Source organism: Globicephala melas, chromosome 17 (assembly GCF_963455315.2).
Source record: "Globicephala melas chromosome 17, mGloMel1.2, whole genome shotgun sequence".
Classification (NCBI taxonomy): Eukaryota; Metazoa; Chordata; class Mammalia; order Artiodactyla; family Delphinidae; genus Globicephala; species Globicephala melas.
The window spans coordinates 34,980,317-35,002,941 of record NC_083330.1 but is presented as its reverse complement, the minus strand read 5'-3'; the positions used below and the strand labels follow the sequence as shown (position 1 = coordinate 35,002,941).

General features: G+C 35.2%; 2 protein-coding genes across 3 annotated transcripts in view; both read right to left on the bottom strand.

Annotated features, from left to right (window-relative positions):
• LRRC69 (leucine rich repeat containing 69) overlaps positions 1-22,625 on the bottom strand; it is an 89,244-nt gene that overhangs the window by 602 nt on the left and 66,017 nt on the right. For both annotated transcript variants that reach the window (XM_030862863.2, XM_030862864.2), the window contains one exon: positions 18,710-18,889. In XM_030862863.2, the coding sequence (XP_030718723.1) occupies positions 18,710-18,889 (180 nt within the window). The remainder of the gene's footprint in view (positions 1-18,709; positions 18,890-22,625) is intronic.
• Positions 1-22,625, bottom strand: part of SLC26A7 (solute carrier family 26 member 7) — a 308,475-nt gene that overhangs the window by 233,494 nt on the left and 52,356 nt on the right. The gene's annotated exons all lie outside the window — the stretch shown is intronic.

Below are 22,625 nucleotides of genomic sequence, written 5' to 3'. Positions count from 1 at the left end.
TATATGACTTAAGTTTTTGTACTTAAAATATCTCTGATCTTAACTTCTCAATGTACAAAAAAAAGACAATCAAAAACCCTGTCAGCCAACTTAGTATACATGTCCTGACCACTATTTTGAAATAATGGCAACCTCAAAGCTTACTATTTATATGTTTTATAAACAACTTTTGAAGTTGTTTATAAACAACATAGCTCTCAGAGAGAGAATCCAAAACAGAGTCACAGTTTAATTTGTTGATAATGCTACTTAGTTTTATCATAACCCACTGGGCTATCATCATCACAATCCACAGTGAGAGATTTCATTATTGTTCTGTTCACTCTTCCATAAAAGAACTTTGAGGGCCTATTCAAAGGTTCAAGCACCTAAGCATAGTTATTAATCCATCCTTGAGAGAGTAATAACCTTTCAGCTCTGGTGATAAATCAATGGGGAGCCAAAGTCATACATCATATCACATTTACATCCACCTCCAAAAGTGACTAGGAAGGGCTCAGAGAATACACGGCACTATTCTAACAAGTATTTTGGATGAAGGTGAAAAAATGGAATCTCTACAAATCTGACTTCTTTCCTAGAAGTTTATGTGATCAATCAGGAAACATTTACTGAAATTCCCAATGGGCATCTTGTTTTTGCCTGTCAGCATCCATTTCCCATCTGTCAGCACAAAAGCCCACCTTTTCCTTTAAGGAACTACCCATTCTCCAATTTCAGTGCAAATGTCATGAAAGAGAGAGGGCAACTGATCCCACCCCCCGTCTCAAGACATAACCATGTAACTCAGGCCGAGCACATGACCCCAAACCAATAATCATCAGCCCCAAAGCTTTCCCTGAATCTACTGAGAGAAGGAAGCTCTTCCTCTACTACTAGAAGGCATACTTTAGGGAGCTCTCACCTGAGAGCAAAGCCAAGACAAAGGAAAGCAGGAGGACAAATTCTTGATGAAAAATTTGGATACCTGATCCAGCATGACTAAATATTTAGCCAGACCCATCCCTGGACCTTCTTCATTACTTGAATTAGTGTTCCATTTCTTTAACTTGCAACCAAGAGTTCTGAAAAATTACAAGCAACCAAAAACCTGCACCCTGTTAGACAAAGTGGCAAAGATACAAAGATATATAACAAACAATTCCTGCCTCTTAGAATCTTTCAGCATCTAGTTGGAAAGATAAGACATAAACACAAAAAATAACTAGAGGGCTTCCTTGGTAGCACAGTGGTTGAGAGTCCGCCTGCCGATGCAGGGAACACGGGTTCGTGCCCCAGTCCAGGAAGATCCCACATGCCACGGAGTGGCTGGGCCCGCGAGCCATGGCCGCTGGGTCTGCACATCCGGAGCCTGTGCTCCTAAACAGGAGAGGCCACAACAGTGAGAGGCCCACATACCACAAAAAACAAACAAACAAAACAAACAAAAAAATAACTAGAAACATAAGGCTCAATACAATGATAGGTTCTATATGAGTACAGAGAAAGGAGACACCACCACAAGCTGCATATTAAGCAAGACTTTACAATATAACAAAATGGTGAACTAGATGTTGAGGGATGTCCAGGATGTGGCTACCTGGAAAAGGTACGAAAGGACATTTAGAAAAGGTGAACTATGAGAGCAGTAATTCAAGAATGTGCTTTGGTAACTGGGGAAAAAATACAGTATAAACAATAAATGGATCATAAAATGTTGAGTCATGGGATATCAACAATAAACATATTAGTCCAGGGACAAAAAGAATTCATAAGTAGTTGTTCAATGATAGACACATTATGTATAATATTTCAGATCTACTTTATATGAGTTCATATTGATTAATTAGATTATAATGGCTTAATGTTAAAATTGTGCTTGAAGAACTAGTGACAAAAGCCAAAACCTAAATGTGGCCTTTTCCTTTTCCGTATACATAGTAGATAACCCTCTCATCCAACAAGCTATTCTTGTCCACTACTGTAACCCATCTCATCTAGAACTAAAGGGCTATTAAAATAAACCATGCTACATGAACTTCACTCAACTTCTGTTTAAGAAACTAGGACAGAGGAGGTAAAAGACAAACATATACCAAGGAATTAAACGTGGCCATACAGCTATCAGATTTGCTTTGTCCAGTTTCTCCATGAGGTGAAAAGTTTATAATAGAAATTACTAAAGGCATTTTCTATTTCCACTGTGGTTTTAGCTATTTTCCCTTGGGTCATTAAGAAATAGTATGGGCAGTTTCCTTTGGCTCTTGTTGCAAGCAGAAACACAAAATGTCTGTGTCTCTCATTCTCCTACTTGAGGGTATTATTGTTTAGTTAATTAGAATACAATGTTTTATTAAACTTTTTTTAAATTTGTGGTACCAATCTGTATTTATAGTTGTCACATTCATGGTAATCTTTGTATAGGTTCAAACATTTTGACTGCTTCAAGCAGTCATTCCCCAGTTACATTAATATTTTTTGAAACATCTTTATTGGAGTATAATTGCTTTACAACGTTGTGTTTCTGCTGCACAACAAATGAATCAGCTACATGTATACATATATCCCCATATCTCCTCCCTCTTGCATCTCCCTCCCACCTTCCCTATCCCACCCCTCTAGGTGGTCACAAAGTACCGAGCTGAATTCCCTGTGCTATGTGGTTGCTTCCCACCAGCTATCTATTTTACATTTGGTAGTGTATATATGTCAATGCTACTCTCTCACTTCGTCCCAGCTTACCCTTCCCCTTCTCTGTGTCCTCAAGTCCATTCTCTACAACTGTGTCTTTATTCTTGTCCTGTCACTAGTTCTTCAGAACCATTTTTTTTTTTAAGATTCCATATATATGTGTTAGCATACGGTACTTGTTTTTCTCTTTCTGACTTACTTCACTCTGTAGGACAGACTCTAGGTCCATCCACCTCACTACAAATAACTCAATTTCGTTTCTTTTTATGGCTGAGTATTACTCCATTGTATATATGTGCTCAATTTCTTTATCCATTCATCTGTCGATAGACACTTAGGTTGCTTCCATATCCTGGCGATTGTAAATAGTGCTGCAATGAACATTGTGGTACATGACTCTTTGAATTATGGTTTTCTCAGGGTATATGTCAAGTAGTGGGAGTGCTGGGTCATATAGTAGTTCTATTTTTAGTTTTTTAAGGAACCTTCATATTGTTTGCCTTAGTGGCTTTATCAATTTACATTCTCACCAACAGTGCAAGAGGGTTCCCTTTTCTCCACACCCTCTACAGCATTTATTGTTTGTAGAGTTTTTTCATGATGGCCATTCTGACAGGTGTGAGATGATACCTCACTGTACTTTTGATTTGCATTTCTCTAATGATTAGTGATGCTGAGCATTCTTTCATGTGTTTGTTGGCAATCTGTATATCTTCTTTGGAGAAATGTCTATTTAGGTCTTCTGCCCATTTTTGGATTGGGTTGTTTGTTTTTCTGATATTGAGCTACATGGGCTGCTTGTAAACTTTAGAGATCAATCCTTTGTCAGTTGCTTCATTTGCAAATATTTTCTCCCATTCTGAGGGTTGTCTTTTCGTCTTGTTTAAGGTTTCCTTTGCTGTGCAAAAGCTTTTAAGTTTCATTAGGTCCCATTTATTTATTTTTGTTTTTATTTCCATTTCTCTACGAGGTGGGTCAAAAAGGTTCCTGCTGTGATTTATGTCATAGAGTGTTCTGCCTATGTTTTCCTCTATGAGTTTTGTAGTGTCTGGCCTTACATTTAGGTCTTTAATCCATTTTGAGTTTATTTTTATGTATGGTGTTAGGGAATGTTCTAATTTCATTCTTTCACATGTAGCAGTCCAGTTTTCCCAGCATCACTTATTGAAGAGGCTGTCTTCTCTCCATTGAATATTCTTGTTTCCTTTATCAAAGATAAGGTGACCATATGTGTGTGGGTTATCTCTGGGCTTTCTATACTGTTCCATTGATCTATATTTCTGTTTTTGTGCCAATACCATACTGTCTTGATTACTATAGCTTTGCAGTATAGTCTTAAGTCCATGAGCCTGTTCCTCCAGCTTTGTTTTTCTTTCTCAAGATTGCTTTGGCTATTCAGGGTCATTTTTTTTTTAAGAAGATGTTGGGAGTAGGAATATATTTATTTATTTATTTATGCTGTGCTGGGTCTTCATCTCTGTGCGAGGGCTTTCTCTAGTTGTGGCAAGAGGGGGCCACTCTTCATCATGGTGCACAGGCCTCTCACTATTGCAGCCTTTCTTGTTGCAGAGCACAGGCTCCAGACGCGCAGGCTCAGTAGTTGTATCTCACGGGCCTAGTTGCTGTGTGGCATGTGGGATCCTCCCAGACCAGGGCTCAAACCTGTGTCCCCTGCATTAGCAGGCAGATTCTCAACCACTGTGCCACCAGGGAAGTCCTCAGGGTCTTTTGTGTTTCCATAAAAATTGTGAAATTTTTTGATCTAGTTCTATGAGAAATGCCATTGGTAGTTTGATAGGGATTGCACTAAATCTGTAGATTGCTTTGGGTAGTACAGTCATTTTCACAATGTCAATTCTTCCAATCCAAGAACATGGTATATCTCTCCATCTGTTTGTGTAATCTTTAATTTCTTTCATCAGTGTCTTATAGTTTTCTGCACACAGGTCTTTTGCCTCCTTAGGTAGGTTTATTCCCAGATATTTTATTCTTTTTGTTGCAATGGTAAATGAGAGTGTTTCCTTAATTTCTCTTTCATATTTTTCGTCATTAGTGCATAGGAATGCATGAGATTTCTCTGCAGTGATTTTGTATTCTGCTTCTTTATCAAATTCATTGATCAGTCCTAGTAGTTTATGGTAGCATCTTTAGGAATCTCTGCATATAGTATCATGTCATCTGCAAACAGTGACAGTTTTACTTCTTTTTTTTCTGATTTGGATTCCTTTTATTTATTTTTCTTCTCTTATTGCCATAACTAAAACTTCCAAAGCTATGTTGAATAATAGTGGTGAGAGTGGGCAACCTTGTCTTGCTCCTGATCTTAGAGGAGATGGTTACAGTTTTTCACCATGGAGAATGATGTTGGCTGGGAACATATTTTACCAAAGGCCATTATCAGCTTTGTATTGAATAGGAAACTTTGCTTGCGATTATTCTCTAACTTAATAATTACTATTTCTGATATTATATCTCTCATGGCTAGTAATTGTTTCCTGGAAATTTTACTGAGAAAAATGGACTCATCATAATTCCTTGGTAACATAGTTTTCCATCTAGAGTCATAGAACTCAATAATGTTATATGAGAAAAGAACGTCTCTAATACCTTATCTCTTGATACCCATTTAAGTTTCTATTTTCATTTGTGGCATCATCTCCAGTATGACATATATTTCTACCAGTATAAAATATGTCCATTTGAAATAAGCTTTTACAAAGGAATTACAACACACATTCTTATAGTAGACATGTCTTCACAAACCTCAATTAACAAAACCTCACAACTCTGTCAAAGATAATTACTGCTTTGGTCATTGTTTACAGTTAGAAACTGAAACACTAAAAGATCCTTTCTGTCAAGCCAAAGTCAGAGAAGAGGCAAAGGAGTTGGTCTATGATTAGACATACTTTTATATCTTTTTATCCAAAGCTTTAAAATGTGAAATGCTATATAAAGTCTAATTTTCATTCTTTACTCTTTACAGTGAAATGCATTATTTCCTGAAACAAATAAACATATGATTATAATCTTCTTGCTATTTTATGGAAAAGTAGTCTTGTGCTTTAAGTTTGAATATGCATGTTTACTAAGTTTTATATTTGTTGAATGGTGGAATTGAGAGATGTTTTTAAAATATGCCTAAGTGATAATCACTACCATATTTTAAACTTTGAGAAATCAAAAATTAACTACATATATATTTATATCATACAGTATATCATTTATATCATACAGTATAAAGTAAATCTTTGGATAAAGTTTCAATATTACATGAAGCACAAGGACTAGGAAAGAAGAGATAGATGGTTTCCTATTTTCTCAATAAAAGTTATAATGGTAGGCAGGATAAAGGCTCCCCAAAGATGTCTAGGTCCTGTGACTACATATGTTACCTTACATGGAAAAAGTTAATCACACTTTGCAGGTGTGATTGACATAACTTAAGTATCTTGAGAGCAGGGGGTTATCCTGAATTATCCAGCTGGACCCAATTTCATCACAAGGATCATTAAAAATGGAAGAGGGAGGCAGAAGAGAAGGTCCAAGGGATGGGGTCTGAGAAGAACTAGATCTGCCAATGTTGGCTTTGATAATGCAGGAAGGAGACCATGAGCCAAGGAATGTGGGTAGCCTCTAAAAGCTGGAAAGAGTAAGAAAATGGATTCTCCCCTGGAGTCTCCAGAAAAGAATGCAGCCCTTTGATTTTAGCTTTGATTTTAGCTCAGTAAGACTCATATTGGACTTCTGACCTACTAAACTATAAGATAATAAATTTTGTTTTTAAGACTCCAAGATTATAGAAATTTGTTACAGCAGCAATAGAAAAGTAATACTAGCATCATGTTCCAAATTAATACTAGCATCATGTTCCAAATTAACAGGACCAAGAAAGGCATGACTATGAGAGCCCCTCTTCCCATTATGGAATCAAGGCACTCTGGAGCTAGAAGAGACTTTGGTCTAATCACTTCATTGTCCAGATGAGGAAACTGGTCCAGATATAATGATAAGTAAGGTGACTTACCTTAGACCTCATAGTTCGAGGCAGAGACATGACTAGAATATAATTTCACTAAATTCTAGATTATTTTTAGTCATAGTATGCTTCCCAGCTTCTTTCACCAATGTAGTGTTTTGATTATAGTTTAATAATAATTTGCAGAACTGTTTGCAAGAATGAACAGTTATTGGAAAGTGCACATATTTTCAAATAAAGCATAGAAGAAGCATATTGCTTTGCTGTTCTGGTCTATCTCCAACTGATGGCTAAACATATTCACTTGAATTATCCACCCATCAATTGAAACTCAACAAGTCTAAAATGAAACTTGAGTTCCTGCCTCCCAAATCAGTTCCATGTGGAATCTTCTGGTTTTCTCCCTCACACCCTCTGAGGTTTCCCACATTCAATCAATCGCCAAGTTCTGCCGTCCTTCCTCCCTCATGGTGCTTCCTTTCCTTGCATTTCTACTGCTACCCCTTATACCCCACTAGGCAAGCACTCTAACAGGTCTCTGTTCCTCAGTTTCTCTTCTCTTCAAACTACAATTAACCCAGCACAGTACGGCCAAATGATTCCTTCTAAAGTACATCTTTTTTTTGTATCATTGACTTGTCCCCACACATTCAGGAGGACTCCATTTCCAAACAGGATCAAGTTCAAACTCTTTATTCTATCCTTTGACAGGTTCATAGAATTTGACCCTAATTTTTTTTTTGTCTTTCTCCCACTCCCAGGCAAAAACAAACTTAATTGATTTACTTCCTTATGAACATGACTCATTCTCCAAATTGTTCTCTTCTCCTAAAATATTTTCTCAGCTTCCTTCTCCATGTATCTGAATTCTATCTATGTCAAGGCCCTGCACAAGTTCCAGCATCTGCCTGGGCACTTCCTAGGCCTGACAACCTACAGCGATCTCACCTCACACTTTGAAGCCCTAAAGCAATTGGTCTCATTTTACATTTTGTTTTTATAACTAGTGTCTGTTACATCTTTACAGAGTTTAAACTCTTGGATTTTAGCCATGGGGACAAACTAGGTTCCCTATTTATTTGCATTGTACTTAGCACCCAGAGTTCCCTGCTTTAAACAGGTTCTCAAATATTTATGGAATGACTGAAAGTAATTTAAAAATACAAGATGAACATTCAGAATGACAACTCCTCTATTCCATCAGTGATAAGCGCCAGCAATGAGCACTCCTCTAAAGTTAACTGCTCCATTTAGGAAGTGTAGCCATACATTCAGGATTGCCTAGGACAGTCCTGGCTTCCTGATGATTTTCCAATTATTAATAATGTTGCCCACCTTCACTCTCAAACACCTCTTGACTTAGATGATACATTATATATGGTAATTCCACCCTTAGGGTAGTTTGGACTGTAGTAAGGGCAGAAACCAGAAAGAAAATCCTGCTCATGTTCCAGCCACCCATCCAGCTATGTAGCATTCACTCTACTACAAAGTGATCCTGCTCTTCATCACCATCTTGGCATAATCAGTGTCCTCTGAATTTCACGTGGGAGGTTCAAACATTTTGGTTATGCACAGCTTCAGATAAATGTGCTGCAGTGAATACATCTTAAGATTCTTTAGCAGAAAAAAAAAATCATATATACTGAATACAACTGTTAACTCTACCTAGCAGTTTAAGAACAAAAGGGAGAGTTCCCTAAAGGGAAAGGGGAATTCAGTGAATTCCCATAGAAGTAGAAGCAATCAAGAGACAGTGTGCGAGATCATTTATACTCTAATTGTTTTGCTGTTTTCTGAATAAAATGATAAGAATCATTCATGCCATCTCAATTTTTCTGAACAATAAATACACATTATTTTCAAGATTGTTTAGAATTAGAAATGTGATGCCTTCTGATCCTCTAGGTGTTCAATTTACATTAAATTAACTAACCATTGCATGTTTTAAGACCTACATTTATTTTCACAGTTGACTGGTTGAAATGATCAGTTTCATAAATGAATGTCAGTGGTATATAAACAGTAATAACTTTTTATTGCAAAGCAAGATTTTGCTCTGTAAGTAGTGAGTAAAATTATTAAATGTAATCTTATGTTTCATTACTGACAGCTTGTCATAAAAAAGGAATCAAGGCTGCAATTTTTCATTTATTTTCATAAAGTAGATCAGCTTTTTCACTCATTTATAGTGAAACCTACTCAACCTAATCTCTTTTGAATGAAGTTTTAATTACATTACATCATTCAATACAGGGCTGAGAGTTCATGTTCCATACTGTTCCCTCCCTAAACTCTACAACTTTAAAGGAATCTAGGGAAATGTTACATTCAACTAGAGTAACTACGTGAAATGAAAATATCAAATTCATATATTGGGCACTGGATCACTCAAGTATTTGGAAAGAATTTTATGAGACTATTTAGTAACCTCTAAGTCACTGGTTCAATTATGACCCAAGTTGGTAGTAACTAAAAAGGATTAATTTTTGTTGCTGTTTTGAAGCATTATATCATTAGTAGTTAATACTTAAATATCAATTATATTGAAATTATTGACAATTCTGTAATTGTTAAGGACTAACCGAATGGCAAGGGCTATAACATTTGAAAAAGACAAAAGCATCTGAATGAATTATGGTAAAAGTTAATATTTGAGATTGTGTAAAATGTTTCATCAACTATTTCCAATCCTCTTCTCACTAATTCATAAGATAAGCATGGCATAATTTCACATTCACCTGAATAGAAGCAATTACAATTGGATATTTTGTTGTGTCTAGCCTTTTATATCGAGAACAAAGTCCCATTTGTCATCGTGTCTCCCTTCTTCAACTGTGCCCTCAGATAACAAACCCATCAGAGACAGAACATTCTGTAAAGCACAACAGGGTAACTAGATGTTGGCCTTATCAAATTGGGTTCTTCCTTCATGCTAAACTCTAAAGGTTAGCATCCTGAAAAGATAATAAAAAGCTGAATTTTTTTTAACAGAAAGGGAGGCTTCTAGGCAAACTAGTCTTTGTATACTCTCCCTTTACTTAAATAGGAAAATAGCATAAAATCCTAAATGTATGTAAAAGCAACTTTTTAATAACATGGTTAATCTGATTATCATCTCTATGTATTTTCTGTATGTTCTCACTCTAGAAACAGGGAACTAAACAACTCCATTAAAATAATGTTTCACAGAAACAGACTCACAGACATGGAGAACAGACTTGTTGTTGCCAAGGGGGGTGGGGGCGAAGGATAGACTGGCAGTTTGGGATTAGCAGATGCAAACTATTATATATAGAATGGATAAACAACAAGATCCTACTGTATAGCATAAGGCACTATATTAAATATCCTCTGATAAACCATAATGGAAAAGAATATGAAAAATAAAAAAGAAATATACACACACATATATATATATATATATATATAACTGACTCACTTCACTGTACAGAAGAAATTAACACAGTATTGCAAATCAATTATACTTCAATAAAATAAGTTAATTAATTAAAAATAATTAAAAATAATATTTTGATTGCCAAGCATCTAGTAATATATATTCCAACCTAAATTTTTATCCAATTGTTAGCCATTTTTAAATATCCTTATATTTATTTAGCATAATTTATAAATTCATACTATACACTTATTCTAATTGTAATTCCATTGTCATGGAATTACATGACACATTTTTTCACTACATATACTTACTGTTACCTGTTTAACTTTTTCAATTATTTTAAAGGTTAGAATCAGTGATTGTTTCACAGCAATTTTCCTTTAGAAAATTTTCTTCTCCCCAATTTTCCAACACTTCCATGTACTCTGCCTGTCAACTTATCTAGGAATATAACTCTATATTTTGAACTATTTTCTCTTTCTACACTGAAGATATTATGCTATCTTTTTTCTGGAATCTTCTTTCAGTTCATTGTCATTTCTTTGTAGGTGATCTATTTTCTTAAAAGTTTACCTTTTGCTCTAAATAGCTTCCCTTTGGTAGTGTACATTTTTACCAAAATGTGTCTAGGTATGTATTTATTCTTATTCTACCTGGCACTCAGTGTGCTTTTTCAATGTGAGGGATCAAGTCTTTCTTCAATATTTTAATATTTTATTCCGTTAATAAGAATTCACACCCAGGTCTCTGTTTCTTTCTTTTTTTAATTGAAGTGTAGTTGATTTACAATGTTGTGTTAGTTTCAGGTATACAGCAAAGTGATTCAGTTATACAAACATAAATGTCCATCTTTTCAGATTCTTTTCCCTTATAGGTTATTACAAAATATTGAGTAAAGGTCCCTGTGCTATATAGTAGGTCCTTGTTGGTTATCTATTTTATATAGAGTAGTGTGCGTATGTTAATCCTGAACTCCTGATTTATCACTCCTCTCACCGCCTATCCCCTTTGGAAATGATAAGTTTGTTTTCTGTGTCTGTGGGTCTGTTTCTGTTTTGTATATAAGTTCATTTGTATAATTGTTTTTTAGATCCCACATATAAGCAATATCACATGATATTTGTCTTTCTCTGGCTTACTTCACTTAGTATGATAATCTCTAGGTCCATCCATGTTGCTGTAAATGGCATTATTTCATTCTTTATTATGGCTGAGTAATATTCCATTGTATGAACATACCACATCTTCTTTATCCATTCATCTGTCGATGGATATTTAGGTTGCTTCCATGTCTTGGCTATTGTTAATAGTGCTGCAATCGATGCAAAAATACTCAGCAAAATACCGGCAAACCGAATCCAACAATACATTAAAATGATCCTACACCATGACCAAATGGGATTTAGCCCCAGGATGCAAGGATTTTTCAACATCTGCAAATCAGTCAGTGTGATATATCACATTAACAAATTGAAGAATAAAAAACATTTGATCATCTCAATAGATGCCAAAAAAGCTTTTGATAGAATTCAACATCCATTTATGATAAAAAAATACTCTCAAGAAAGTGAGCATAGAGAGAACATAATAAAGTCCATATATGACAAACCCACAGCTAACATCATACTCAACAGTGAAAAGCTGAAAGCATGTCATCTAAGATCAAGAACAAGACAAGGATGTCCACTCTCACCACTTTTATTCGACATAGTTTTGGAAGATCTAGCCATGGCAATCAGAGAAGAAAAAGAAATAAAAGGAATCCAAATTGGCAAACAAAAAGTAAAACCATCATTATTTGCAGATGACATGGTACTATACACAGAAAATCCTAAAGATGCTACCAGAAAACTACTAGAGCTCATTAATGAATTCGGTAAAGTTGCAGGATACAAAATTAATACACAGAAATCTCCTGAATTCCTATACACTAACAACAAAAGATCAGAAATAAAATTCAAGGAAAAAATCCCATTTACCATCGTATCAAATAGAATAAAATACCTAGGCATAAACCTACCTAAGGAAACAAAAGATCTGAACTCCAGAAACTATAACACACTGATGAAAGAAATCGAAGATGACACAAACAGATGGAAAGATATACCATGTTCTTGGACAGGAAGAATCAATATTGTCAAAATGACCATTGTATCCAAGGCAATGTACAGATTCAATGCAATCCCGATCAAATCGCCAATGGCATTTTTTATGGAACTAGAACAAAATTTTTTTTTTAATTTGTATGGAAACATAAAAGATCCTGAATAGCCAAAGCAATCTTGAGAAAGAAAAATGGAACTGGAGGATTCAGGTTTCCTGACTTCAGACTATACTACAAAGCTACAGTAATCAAAACAGTATGGTACTGGCACAAAAACAGAAATATAGATCAATGGAACAGGACAGAAAGCCCAGAGATAAACCCACACACCTATGGTCAATTAATCTATGACAAAGGAGGTAAGAATAGACAATGGAGAAAAGACAGCCTCTTCAATAAGTGGTTCTAGGAAAACTGGACAGCTACATGTAAAAGAATGAAATTAGAACATTCCCTAATACCACACACAAAAATAACCTCAAGGGCTTCCCTGGTGGCGCAGTGGTTGAGAGTCCGCCTGCCGATGCAGGGGACACGGGTTCGTGCTCCGGTCCGGGAAGATCCCACATGCCACGGAGTGGCTTGGCCCATGACCCATGGCCGCTGAGCCTGCGTGTCCGGAGCCTGTGCTCCACAACAGGAGAGGCCACAACAGTGAGAGGGCCACGTACTGAAAAAAAAAAAAAAAAAAAAAAAAAAAACCTCAAAATGTATTAAAGGCCTAAATGTAAGACCAGATGATATAAAACTCCTAGATGAAAACACAGGAAAAACACTCTTTGACATAAATTACAGCAATATCATTTTGGATACTTCTCCTAGAGTAACTGAAATAAAAACAAAAAATGGGATCTAATTAAACTTAAAAGCTTTTGCACAACAAAGGAAACCATAAACAAAATGAAAAGACAACCTACAGAATCTTTTGGGATTTTTTAACCATTATGTTTTTATCTTATGCTATATTCTTATGCCACTGTGTTGCAGTTTTTATAATGCACTCAGACATATTTAATTGATTAAAATGTATTCTTACTTTTAATTTTTAAAATGAAATTATGTAGATACAAAATCTCTTTATTCTCCTATTCTTTCTTCCATCCTTATTGTTTCTTCAGTGATGACTAATGTTAAGCTGTGCACACACTTGTGTGTGTGTGTGTGTGTGAGTGTGTGTGGGTGAAATCCTGAAGGAAAATTCTTCCATTTATGTGGCCTGAATACCAGTCAGTCTATGTTCCACTCCACAAGTCAAGAGAAGAAAAGCCTCATATCTCTTTCACATGATAGTCTTTTAAACATAAGAAGGCAGCTGTTTGAATAATTGTATTGATATCACCACCAATCAATGAATTTATTTACACTTTCTCTTATGGTTCAAAATAAAAACGTGCATGCAATCTACAGTGCAGCAAAAGTGACCTGAAGGTGGTATCAGGAGGTGTAAACTAAAGTTCTAATTCTGTTATTTCATAGATATTAAATTTGTGAAGAAACTATTTAACTAACTTAGTTGCCTCACCTGCGAACGGAGACAATGAAAAATAAGTCACAAAGTTAATAAAGAGGACCGGGACTCACATTACTCAAATGTCATCTTCTCAGGGAAGTTTCCCTTAAGCCTTCTGCTATAGGCTGAAGGTTTGTGTCCCCCACAAAATTCCTATATTGACATCGTCATGACTAATGTATTAGGAGGTGGGGCCTTTGGATCCAGCAGAAGAAAAAGTAAAAATAATCTTATTTCTTGCACATCTGTCTTTGATAGCTTTAAAATTTGTGGGCACTCTACCTGGTTTTGCCCCTCCCCCACTGATTGCATTTTCTTATTCTCCTTTGCTGACTCCTGCTTCTGCCCACCCTTTAAATACTGTTGTTTTCAAGGGTTCTGTCCTTCTGGCCTTCTCACTTCACTGTGTAAATTTCCTCAGGCATGGCTTCAAGTGTCACACTTACATAAACAATCTTTTAATCCAAATCACCAGCTCCAACCATTCTTTGTCAAAAAACAAACAAAGCCTCATCTTGCTACTCCACTGCTTCGACAACTATAAGTAGCTGAATTGTATCCTCCCCAAAATTCATATGTTGTAGTCCTAACCCCCAGTACTTCGAAATGTGACTGTGCTTGGAGATAGTCTTTAAAATGGCAATTAAGTTAAGATGATGTCATTAGGGTGGGCCCTAATTCAATATGACTGCTGTACTTACAAGAAGAGGAAATTTGGACACACATTTGTAGAGAAGGGAGATAATATGAAGACAGAGGGAGAAGACAGCCATCAACAAGCCAAGGAGAGAGACCACAGAAGAAACCAAGCCTTCTGGCACATTGGTCTTGAACTTCTAGCTTTCAGAATTGTAAGAAAATAAATTTCTATTGTTTAAGCTACTCAGTCTATGGTACTTTGTTATGAGAGCTGTAACAAACTAATATAGTAGCTTTTGAAATTAAGTTCAAACTTTACATACAAGAGCCATCCTGATTTCATACCTTTCTCTAACCTCATGTCCCATACTTCACACTCAGTGAGTTCCCTGTACTCACTGTACAATTTATTTGTACAATATTACCTTTGAACAGGCAGTTCCTGCACCTAAAATGCCTGTCCACTGGTTCTTTATCTATTCTTATGCCTCCCTGTCATTCAAAGCACATTTACAAGCAATGCCTATTAAAATAATTTTAATGTGTATTAGGTATTCTCCAAGTACCAAGCACAATCACTGTGCTAGGACTCAGGGATACACCAGAGAATGTTCCTATTTAATTGAGATTCCTTCTTCTCATGCACCCTGTGCACACCTCTATCACGATACCTATCACAAGAATATAATCATTCTATCTTGTCTAAAGGTATTGATTTTTAAGAATACCCTTATTAAGTAGCTACTATGTACTACCTTTATTAAGCACCTGCTGTACTAAGCACTGTCTACCTCATGTCTCACTCATAACAGCTCCGTGAGAGAGGTACTATTTTTATACCAATTTTAGAGATGAAAACTTAGCTTCAAAGAGGAAATTAAGGTGACACAGGTGGTAAATGGTAGGGCTGGTCATCAAGCCCAATTTGTCAGATTTCAATTACCTTCCTATATCACTTCTCCTAGGAATATGTAAGTTCCTGGAGGGCCAGAGCTATTATAACATTGCAATTACCCTACTTGAAATGAGACTAGCAGCTCATCAGATGATTTTGACTTGGAATCTATCAGAGCAAGAACATCTTTCCCAAGAAAGATATTCATTGGGAAAAAATGAACATGGCAAGTTGTTGAAGGTGTTCATGTCATAGCCAGTGAAAAGTAGAGTGTTTTGGAAACTTTTGCCAAATAATATGACGTGTTATACTCATTAGTGTAATAATTTACTCCAGAATATAGATTGGAATATAACAATCTATTCCAGAAGGTGATGTGAATAATTCACAGATAGGTTACATAAGCAATCAAGATTACAGATGTATTCCCATCTTGAGAACCAACATACATTTCAATTTTCATTTTCCACTGATGGTCTCTCTTATCTCTTGGTGTTTAATGTCCAACTGGTTTAACTTTTAAATTTCTCCTCAACCATTATCTCACTTTGACATTATCCCTCATTGGCAACAGCTCTGCCAGATTTTTCTCTACAATACATTTGATGCAACATATTAATAACCTAATAGAACACAGGAGCTGGTATTAAAATCCAGTTCTTGGGCTTCCCTGGTAGTGCAGTGGATAAGAATCTGCCTGCCAATGCAGGGGACATGGGTTTTATCCCTGGTCTGGAAAGATCCAACATGTCACAGAGCAACTAGGCCCATGTGCCACAACTACTGAGCCTGCGCTCTAGAGCCCATGAGCCACAACTACTGAGCCTGCACGTCACAACTACTGAAGCCTCTGTGTCAGCCCACACTCTGCAACAAGAGAAGCCACCACAATTAGAATCCTGTGCACTGCAATGAAGACTAGCCCCCACTCGTCACAACTAGTAAAAGCCCATGTGCATCAATGAAAACCCAACACAGCCAAAAATAAATAAATAAAAGAAAAAGTTAAAAAACAATTTTTTAAAATCCAGTTCTTGTGATTCATCAGTCATTCTTAGAAATAAAATATGTACCAAGCACTCTGCTAAGCTCTCTCTATATAATGGATGCCCATTCTAACCACTCCTATTCAACATACTACTTGAAATCCTAACCAGAACAGTCAGGCTAAAAAATAAAATAAAAGACACCCAAACAGAAAAGAAAGAAGTAAAACTATCTTTGTTTGCAGATGATATGATCTTATATATACAAAGTCCTAAAGACTCCTCCAAAAAACTGTTAGAACTAATCAACAAATTCAGTAAAGTTGCAGAATACAAAATCAACATACAGAAAGTAGTTGCATTTCCATACACTAACAACAAAATATATGAAAAATAAATAAAGAAAACAATCCCATTCACAATAGCATCAAAAACAATAAAGTTCTTGGAATAAATCTGAGGAGTAAAAAAATCTGTACATGGAAAACTACAAGACTTTGGAGAAAGAAATTGAAGATGACACAAACAAATGGAAAGATATCCCATGTTCATGGATCAGAAGAATTAATATTGTCAAAATGTCCATATTATCAAAAGCTGTCTATAGATTCAATGCAATCTGTATCAAAATTCCAATGACATTTTTCAAAATTTCCAATGATATTTTCAAAAATAGCAAATATAATCCTAAAATTTATATGGAGCCACAAAAGACCCCAAATAGCCAAAGCAATCCTGAGAAAGAAGAACAAAGCTGGACATATCATACTTTCTGGCTTCAAACTATACAACAAAGCTACAGTAATCAAAACAGCACAGTACTGGCATAAAAATAGACACATAGATCCATGGGAAAAAAATGAGAGTCCAGAAATAAACCCCTGCATATAAGGTCAACTAATATTTGACAAGGAAGCCAAGAATACACAATGAAGAAAGGATACTCTCTTCAATAAATGGGTTGGGAAAATTGGATAACTACATGCAGAAGAATGAAATCAGAGCCCTATCTTACACCATTCACAAAAAAATAATTTGAAATGAATTATAGGCTCAAATTTAAGGACTGAAACCATAAAAGTTCTAGATGAAAACGTAGGGGAAAAAACTCCTTGACATTGGTCTCAGCAGTGATTTCCTGGATATGACAGCAAAAGTACGAGCAAAGAAGCAAACATAAATAAGTAGGATTAAGCCAAACTACAAAGTTTCTGCACAGCAAAAGAAACTCAACAAAATTAAAAGGTAACCAATGGAATGGGAGATAGTATTTGCAAATTATATACTTAACAAGGTGTTAATATCAAAATATAATAAGAACTCACACAACTCAATAGCAACAAATCTAACAACCCAATTTAAAAATAGGCAGAGGAACTGAATAGACATTTCTCCAAAGAAGACATACAAATGGACAACAGGTATGTGAAAAAGTATGCAATATCACTAATCATCAGGGAAACGCAAATCCAAACCATGATGAGGTATCACTTCACGCCAGCTAGAATGGCTATCATCAAAAAGACAGGAGATAACAAGTGTTAACAAGGATGGAGAAAAGGGAACCCTAGTGCACTGTTGGTGGAAATGCAAATTTGTACAGCTACTATGGAAAACAGTATGCAGGTCCCACAAAAAATTAAAAATAGAACTACCATATGATCCAGCAATCCCACTTCTTATTATATATCCAAAGAAACTGAAATCGGGATTTAGTAGACATATCTTCACTCTCATGTTCACTGCAGTATTATTCACAATAGCCAAGATATAGAAACAACCTAAGTGTCTGTTAACAGATGAATGGATAAAGAATATGTGGTATGTATATATATATATATATATATATATATATATATATATATATATATATATATATATATATATATAACAATTGAATATTATTCAGCCAAGGAACATAAGGAAATCTTGGCATTTATGCCAACTTGGATGGACATTGAGGGAATTATACTAAGTGAAATAAATCAGACAGAGAAAGATAAACACTGCACAATAACACACATGTGGAATCTAAAAAAGACAAACTTAGAGAAATAGTAAAGTGGTAGTTACCAGGGGTTGGGGGCTGGGGGAAATGGAGATACTGGTCAAACTGTAAAAACTTCCAGTTATAAGATAACAAGTTAGAGGATCTAATGTACAGCATGGTGATTATGGCTAATAATACTGTATCACATATTTGAACATTGCTAAGAAAGTAGATCTTAAATGTCCTCACCACAAAAAAGAAATGATATCTATGTGACAGGATGGAGATAGTAGCTGATTCTATGGTGGTAATCGTTTTGCATTTATAAATGTATCAAATCAACACATTGTACACCTTAAACTTACACAATATTATCTGTCAATTATATCTCAATAAAGCTGGGAAAAAACCCCATTATATCATCATAGAGGTCAATTCTTAGATACAAATGAAGTTAGTACTGGTCGACTTAGATAAGGACAAAGAATAAGAGGAGGTCTTATGCTCATATTCACACAAAAAACACCATTTACCTTTGATGGAGGAAAAAACTCAACACATTCCAGCCATGTGGTTAAAAAGGACTTTCCACATATTGCACATTTTCTTCCCTGCGAGATTATGTTCCTGACCTGTGGGTACCATTCTATGGCTTGCATTAGGAAAGGATCCTTTTCTGCTAGCTGATTCATTATAAATCTTGATGTTATTTCCTAGATTAAAAAAGAATATGGTTCCTCAGATTATTCTCAAAATAACTGGTTTATATTACATTGATTCCCATTTCACTAATTTATATTTTTGGCTTATTCCTCAGTTTCTGTTAAATTAGTTTTCAATAGTATATATAATGAATTATATTGTCAATGACTGGCATTGTAAGTTTAGTGTTCAACATTATATGAAAAGGAAGTTACTTCCATTGTAATATCTCTATGTCTCTGACATACAGGAATTCAAGTTACAATAAATTTACATTATTAGATAAAGTTTAGGTTCAAATTTTGTACCTCTCATTACAATAGGCAAGGACAATACAAATATTCAGACTGGACCCAAAAACTGAGTCTGTCATATTTACTAAGCTCTAAACCCTTACTACTTAAACTGTAGATCATGGATCAGTAGAATCTGAATCACCTAGAAACTTATTAGAAATTCAGACTTTGCTGCACTTTCAGACCTACTGAACCAGAATCTGCAGTTTAGCAAGGTTCCCCGGGTATTCTGTATGTATTCTGTATGTATGTTAAAGTTTGAGAAGCACTGGACTAAGTTATCTACTGCATTGTCTGAATTGAGACAGACTGGTAAAGAGTACAGATTTCTATTACCCAAATCTCTGAATTTGGTATGTATTAAACCTACCCACATAAATATTTCCAGATACTTCACTTTAGATAATAATAATATTATAATATTAAATAATAAAAGGGGTGGTGAGGATGGTCACGATGACCATCAACATCATCAGCTTAAAGTAAAAATATATATATATATATAATACATAACTATATCTTCACTGACCAAGCAAACAAAATAAACATTTGATTTACTCCATTAAATGCCCCTCATTGTTTGTGCCAATAGCATGAAGTTCTGTGTAAATGTTACAAAAACACTGCATGAATTTTAATAGTGTATAAGACTTTTTTCCTGGCCAAAGTGAAAGATTTCCCAGTGGTATTAAGGTAGTCCACATCAGGTTCTGATAGGAATCTTTGGAAATACATACCTACATACATACATATTGGGTTGGCCAGACCGCTCATTTGTTTTTTTCTGTAAGATGGCTCTAGTAGTGCTTAGTTGTCTTTAACTTCATTCAAAACAGTTTTGTTAGATTGTATTGTGACAGCTGTCATATCAGCGTGCATTTAAAATAAAACTTACCAAAATTGGTGAGTTTTTGTGTAGCCATTTTAATACTGAAGATGGAAGAAAAAAAGCAACATTTTCAGCATCTAATGCTTTATTATTTCAAGAAAGGTAAAAATGCAACTGAAATGCAAAAAAAGATTTGTGCAGTGTATGGTGAAGGTGCTGTGATTGATCGAACATGTCAAAAGTGGTTTGCGAAGTTTTGTGCTGGAGATTTCTCGCTGGACGATGTTCCACGGTCAGGTAGACCAACTGAAGTTGATAGCGATCAAATCGAGACATTAATTGAGAACAATCAACGTTAAACCACATGGGAGATAGCTGACATACTCAAAATATCCAAATCAAGCATTGAAAATCATTTGCACCAGCTTGGTGTTGTTAATCGCTTTGATGTTTGGGTTCCACATCAGCTAAGTGAAAAAAACCTTCTTGACCATATTTCCGCATGTGATTCTCTACTTAAATGTAGCAAAACATTCCATTTTTAAAACAAATTTTGACAGGCAGTGAAAAATGGATACTGTACAATAATGTGGAATGGAAGAGATCACGGGGCAAGTGAAATGAACCACCACCAACCACACCAAAAGCCAGTCTTCATCCAAAGAAGGTGATGTTTTGTATATGGTGGGATTGGAAGGGAGCTTCAAGAAAACCAAAGTATTAATACCAACAAGTACTCCTCCCAATTAGACGAACTGAAAGCTGCACTCAATGAAAAAGTCTGGAATTAGTCAACAGAAAACACATAATCTTCCATCAGGATAATGCAAGACTGCATGTTTCTTTGAAGACCAGGAAAAGACTGTTACAGCCTGGCTGGGAAGTTCTGATTCATCTGCTATAGTCACCAGACATTACACCTTCGGATTTCCATTTATTTCAGTCTTTACAAAATAGTCTTAATGGAAAAAATTTTAATTCCCTGGAAGACTGTAAAAGGCACCTGGAACAGTTCTTTGCTCAAAAAGATAAAAAGTTTTGGGAAGATGGAATTATGAAGTTGCCTAAAAAATGGCAGAAAGTAGTGGAACAAAACGGCGAATACATTGTTCAATAAAGTTCTTGGGTAAAATGAAAAATTATTTTTACTTGAAAACCAAAGGAACTTTTTGGCCAACACAATACATACAGACATAATTTTTCACTCATCTATCCCAATTAAAATCTTTTAAATAATAACAAAATCCTATAAATTCCTGTGTCTCTTTCCCTTATTTCTCTATCCATTCCACTTAACAAACATCTGGGAAAGATGCCATTATACAAAAACAGCCCTGAGCATTGGTTCCTAACTGCCTGATCCTTCAACAGCATAACCTCCTACACACTTCAGCTTATTCTCGGGGATGGTTACATAATGAGGTCATCCTCATTAGTATTATTATTAGTATTAGTATTAGTATTATAATACTACATCCTCAGTAGTATTATTTTACTACTACTATTCTGAAATACTTGATTCAAGGAGATAATTAGGTTACAAGTAATTAAACAAATTAAATACTTCAGTTTTTTAAATTATTTACAATTAAAAGTCAAGTAAGTTTTTTTTGACTTGAGAGTGGGAAATAATACTGTTTGTGGAAATATAGATTGATTCTCTGGAAAAGAATTTGGAAAGAGCTAATCAGACTTTAAAAGATGAAAGTTCTTTGGCCCAGGAATTTCACTCACAGGGATAATATAGACATAAGAAGAGGACAGTCATCGTAGCCTTGTTTATAAAGGCCCAAAAGTTATAAAATTATTAATAATCTAAACAGCCAACAGTAGGAAAGTAGTTTAAAATATTATGGTGTAATCATATACCAGAATATTATTATGTATTCATCAAAAAAGATGTCATAGGTATTTCTTATTGATTGGAAAGATATTCACAATATTTTGAGTAAAAAAAGCGAGTCTCTAAATAGTATGTGGAGTTTGAAATCATCTTTGATAACAGAAATTTCAGGATTTATGGAAAGTTCTAGCAGAATAAGTGTCAGAGAGAACAGTGATTGTAACTCTGCATATTGGATTTCTGAGTATTTTTTTTATCAATTTCTATTGCCTTTTTTCTAATTTCTCTAAATAAGTTTGTATTACTTTTATAATAAATTTTTAAATAAGTATGGCATTATAACTAATATTTTCTTCCTCACTCATCTGTATTTTCTACTTTTCTGTATTAACCATATATTACTTGTGCAATAAGGGGGAAATGTTATTTTTTTAAACTAAATTGTCAAACAAGGTTGGTTGTTTCCTGTAACCAGGCAACTTGAATCCTATGCAATTCTTGAAAGTTTTAAGACAATTCTGCATGTTCAGCTACAGACCTAAAAGGACCTGAGGAGTCCAAATTCACAATGGAGACTCATACTCAAATGTGGAAAGATCTGAAATCTTTAACTCATCTATCACTAAAATACTCACAAAGAGAGTCTCGTAATGTATTTCCCTATTCCTTCCTTTAATATCATCAACTTGTTGACTAAAGGGAACACAGTTTCTGGATCATATTCATTTATCCACTAGGAGTGGGGACAAGTGAAAAGGGGATGGAAGAGACAAAACACC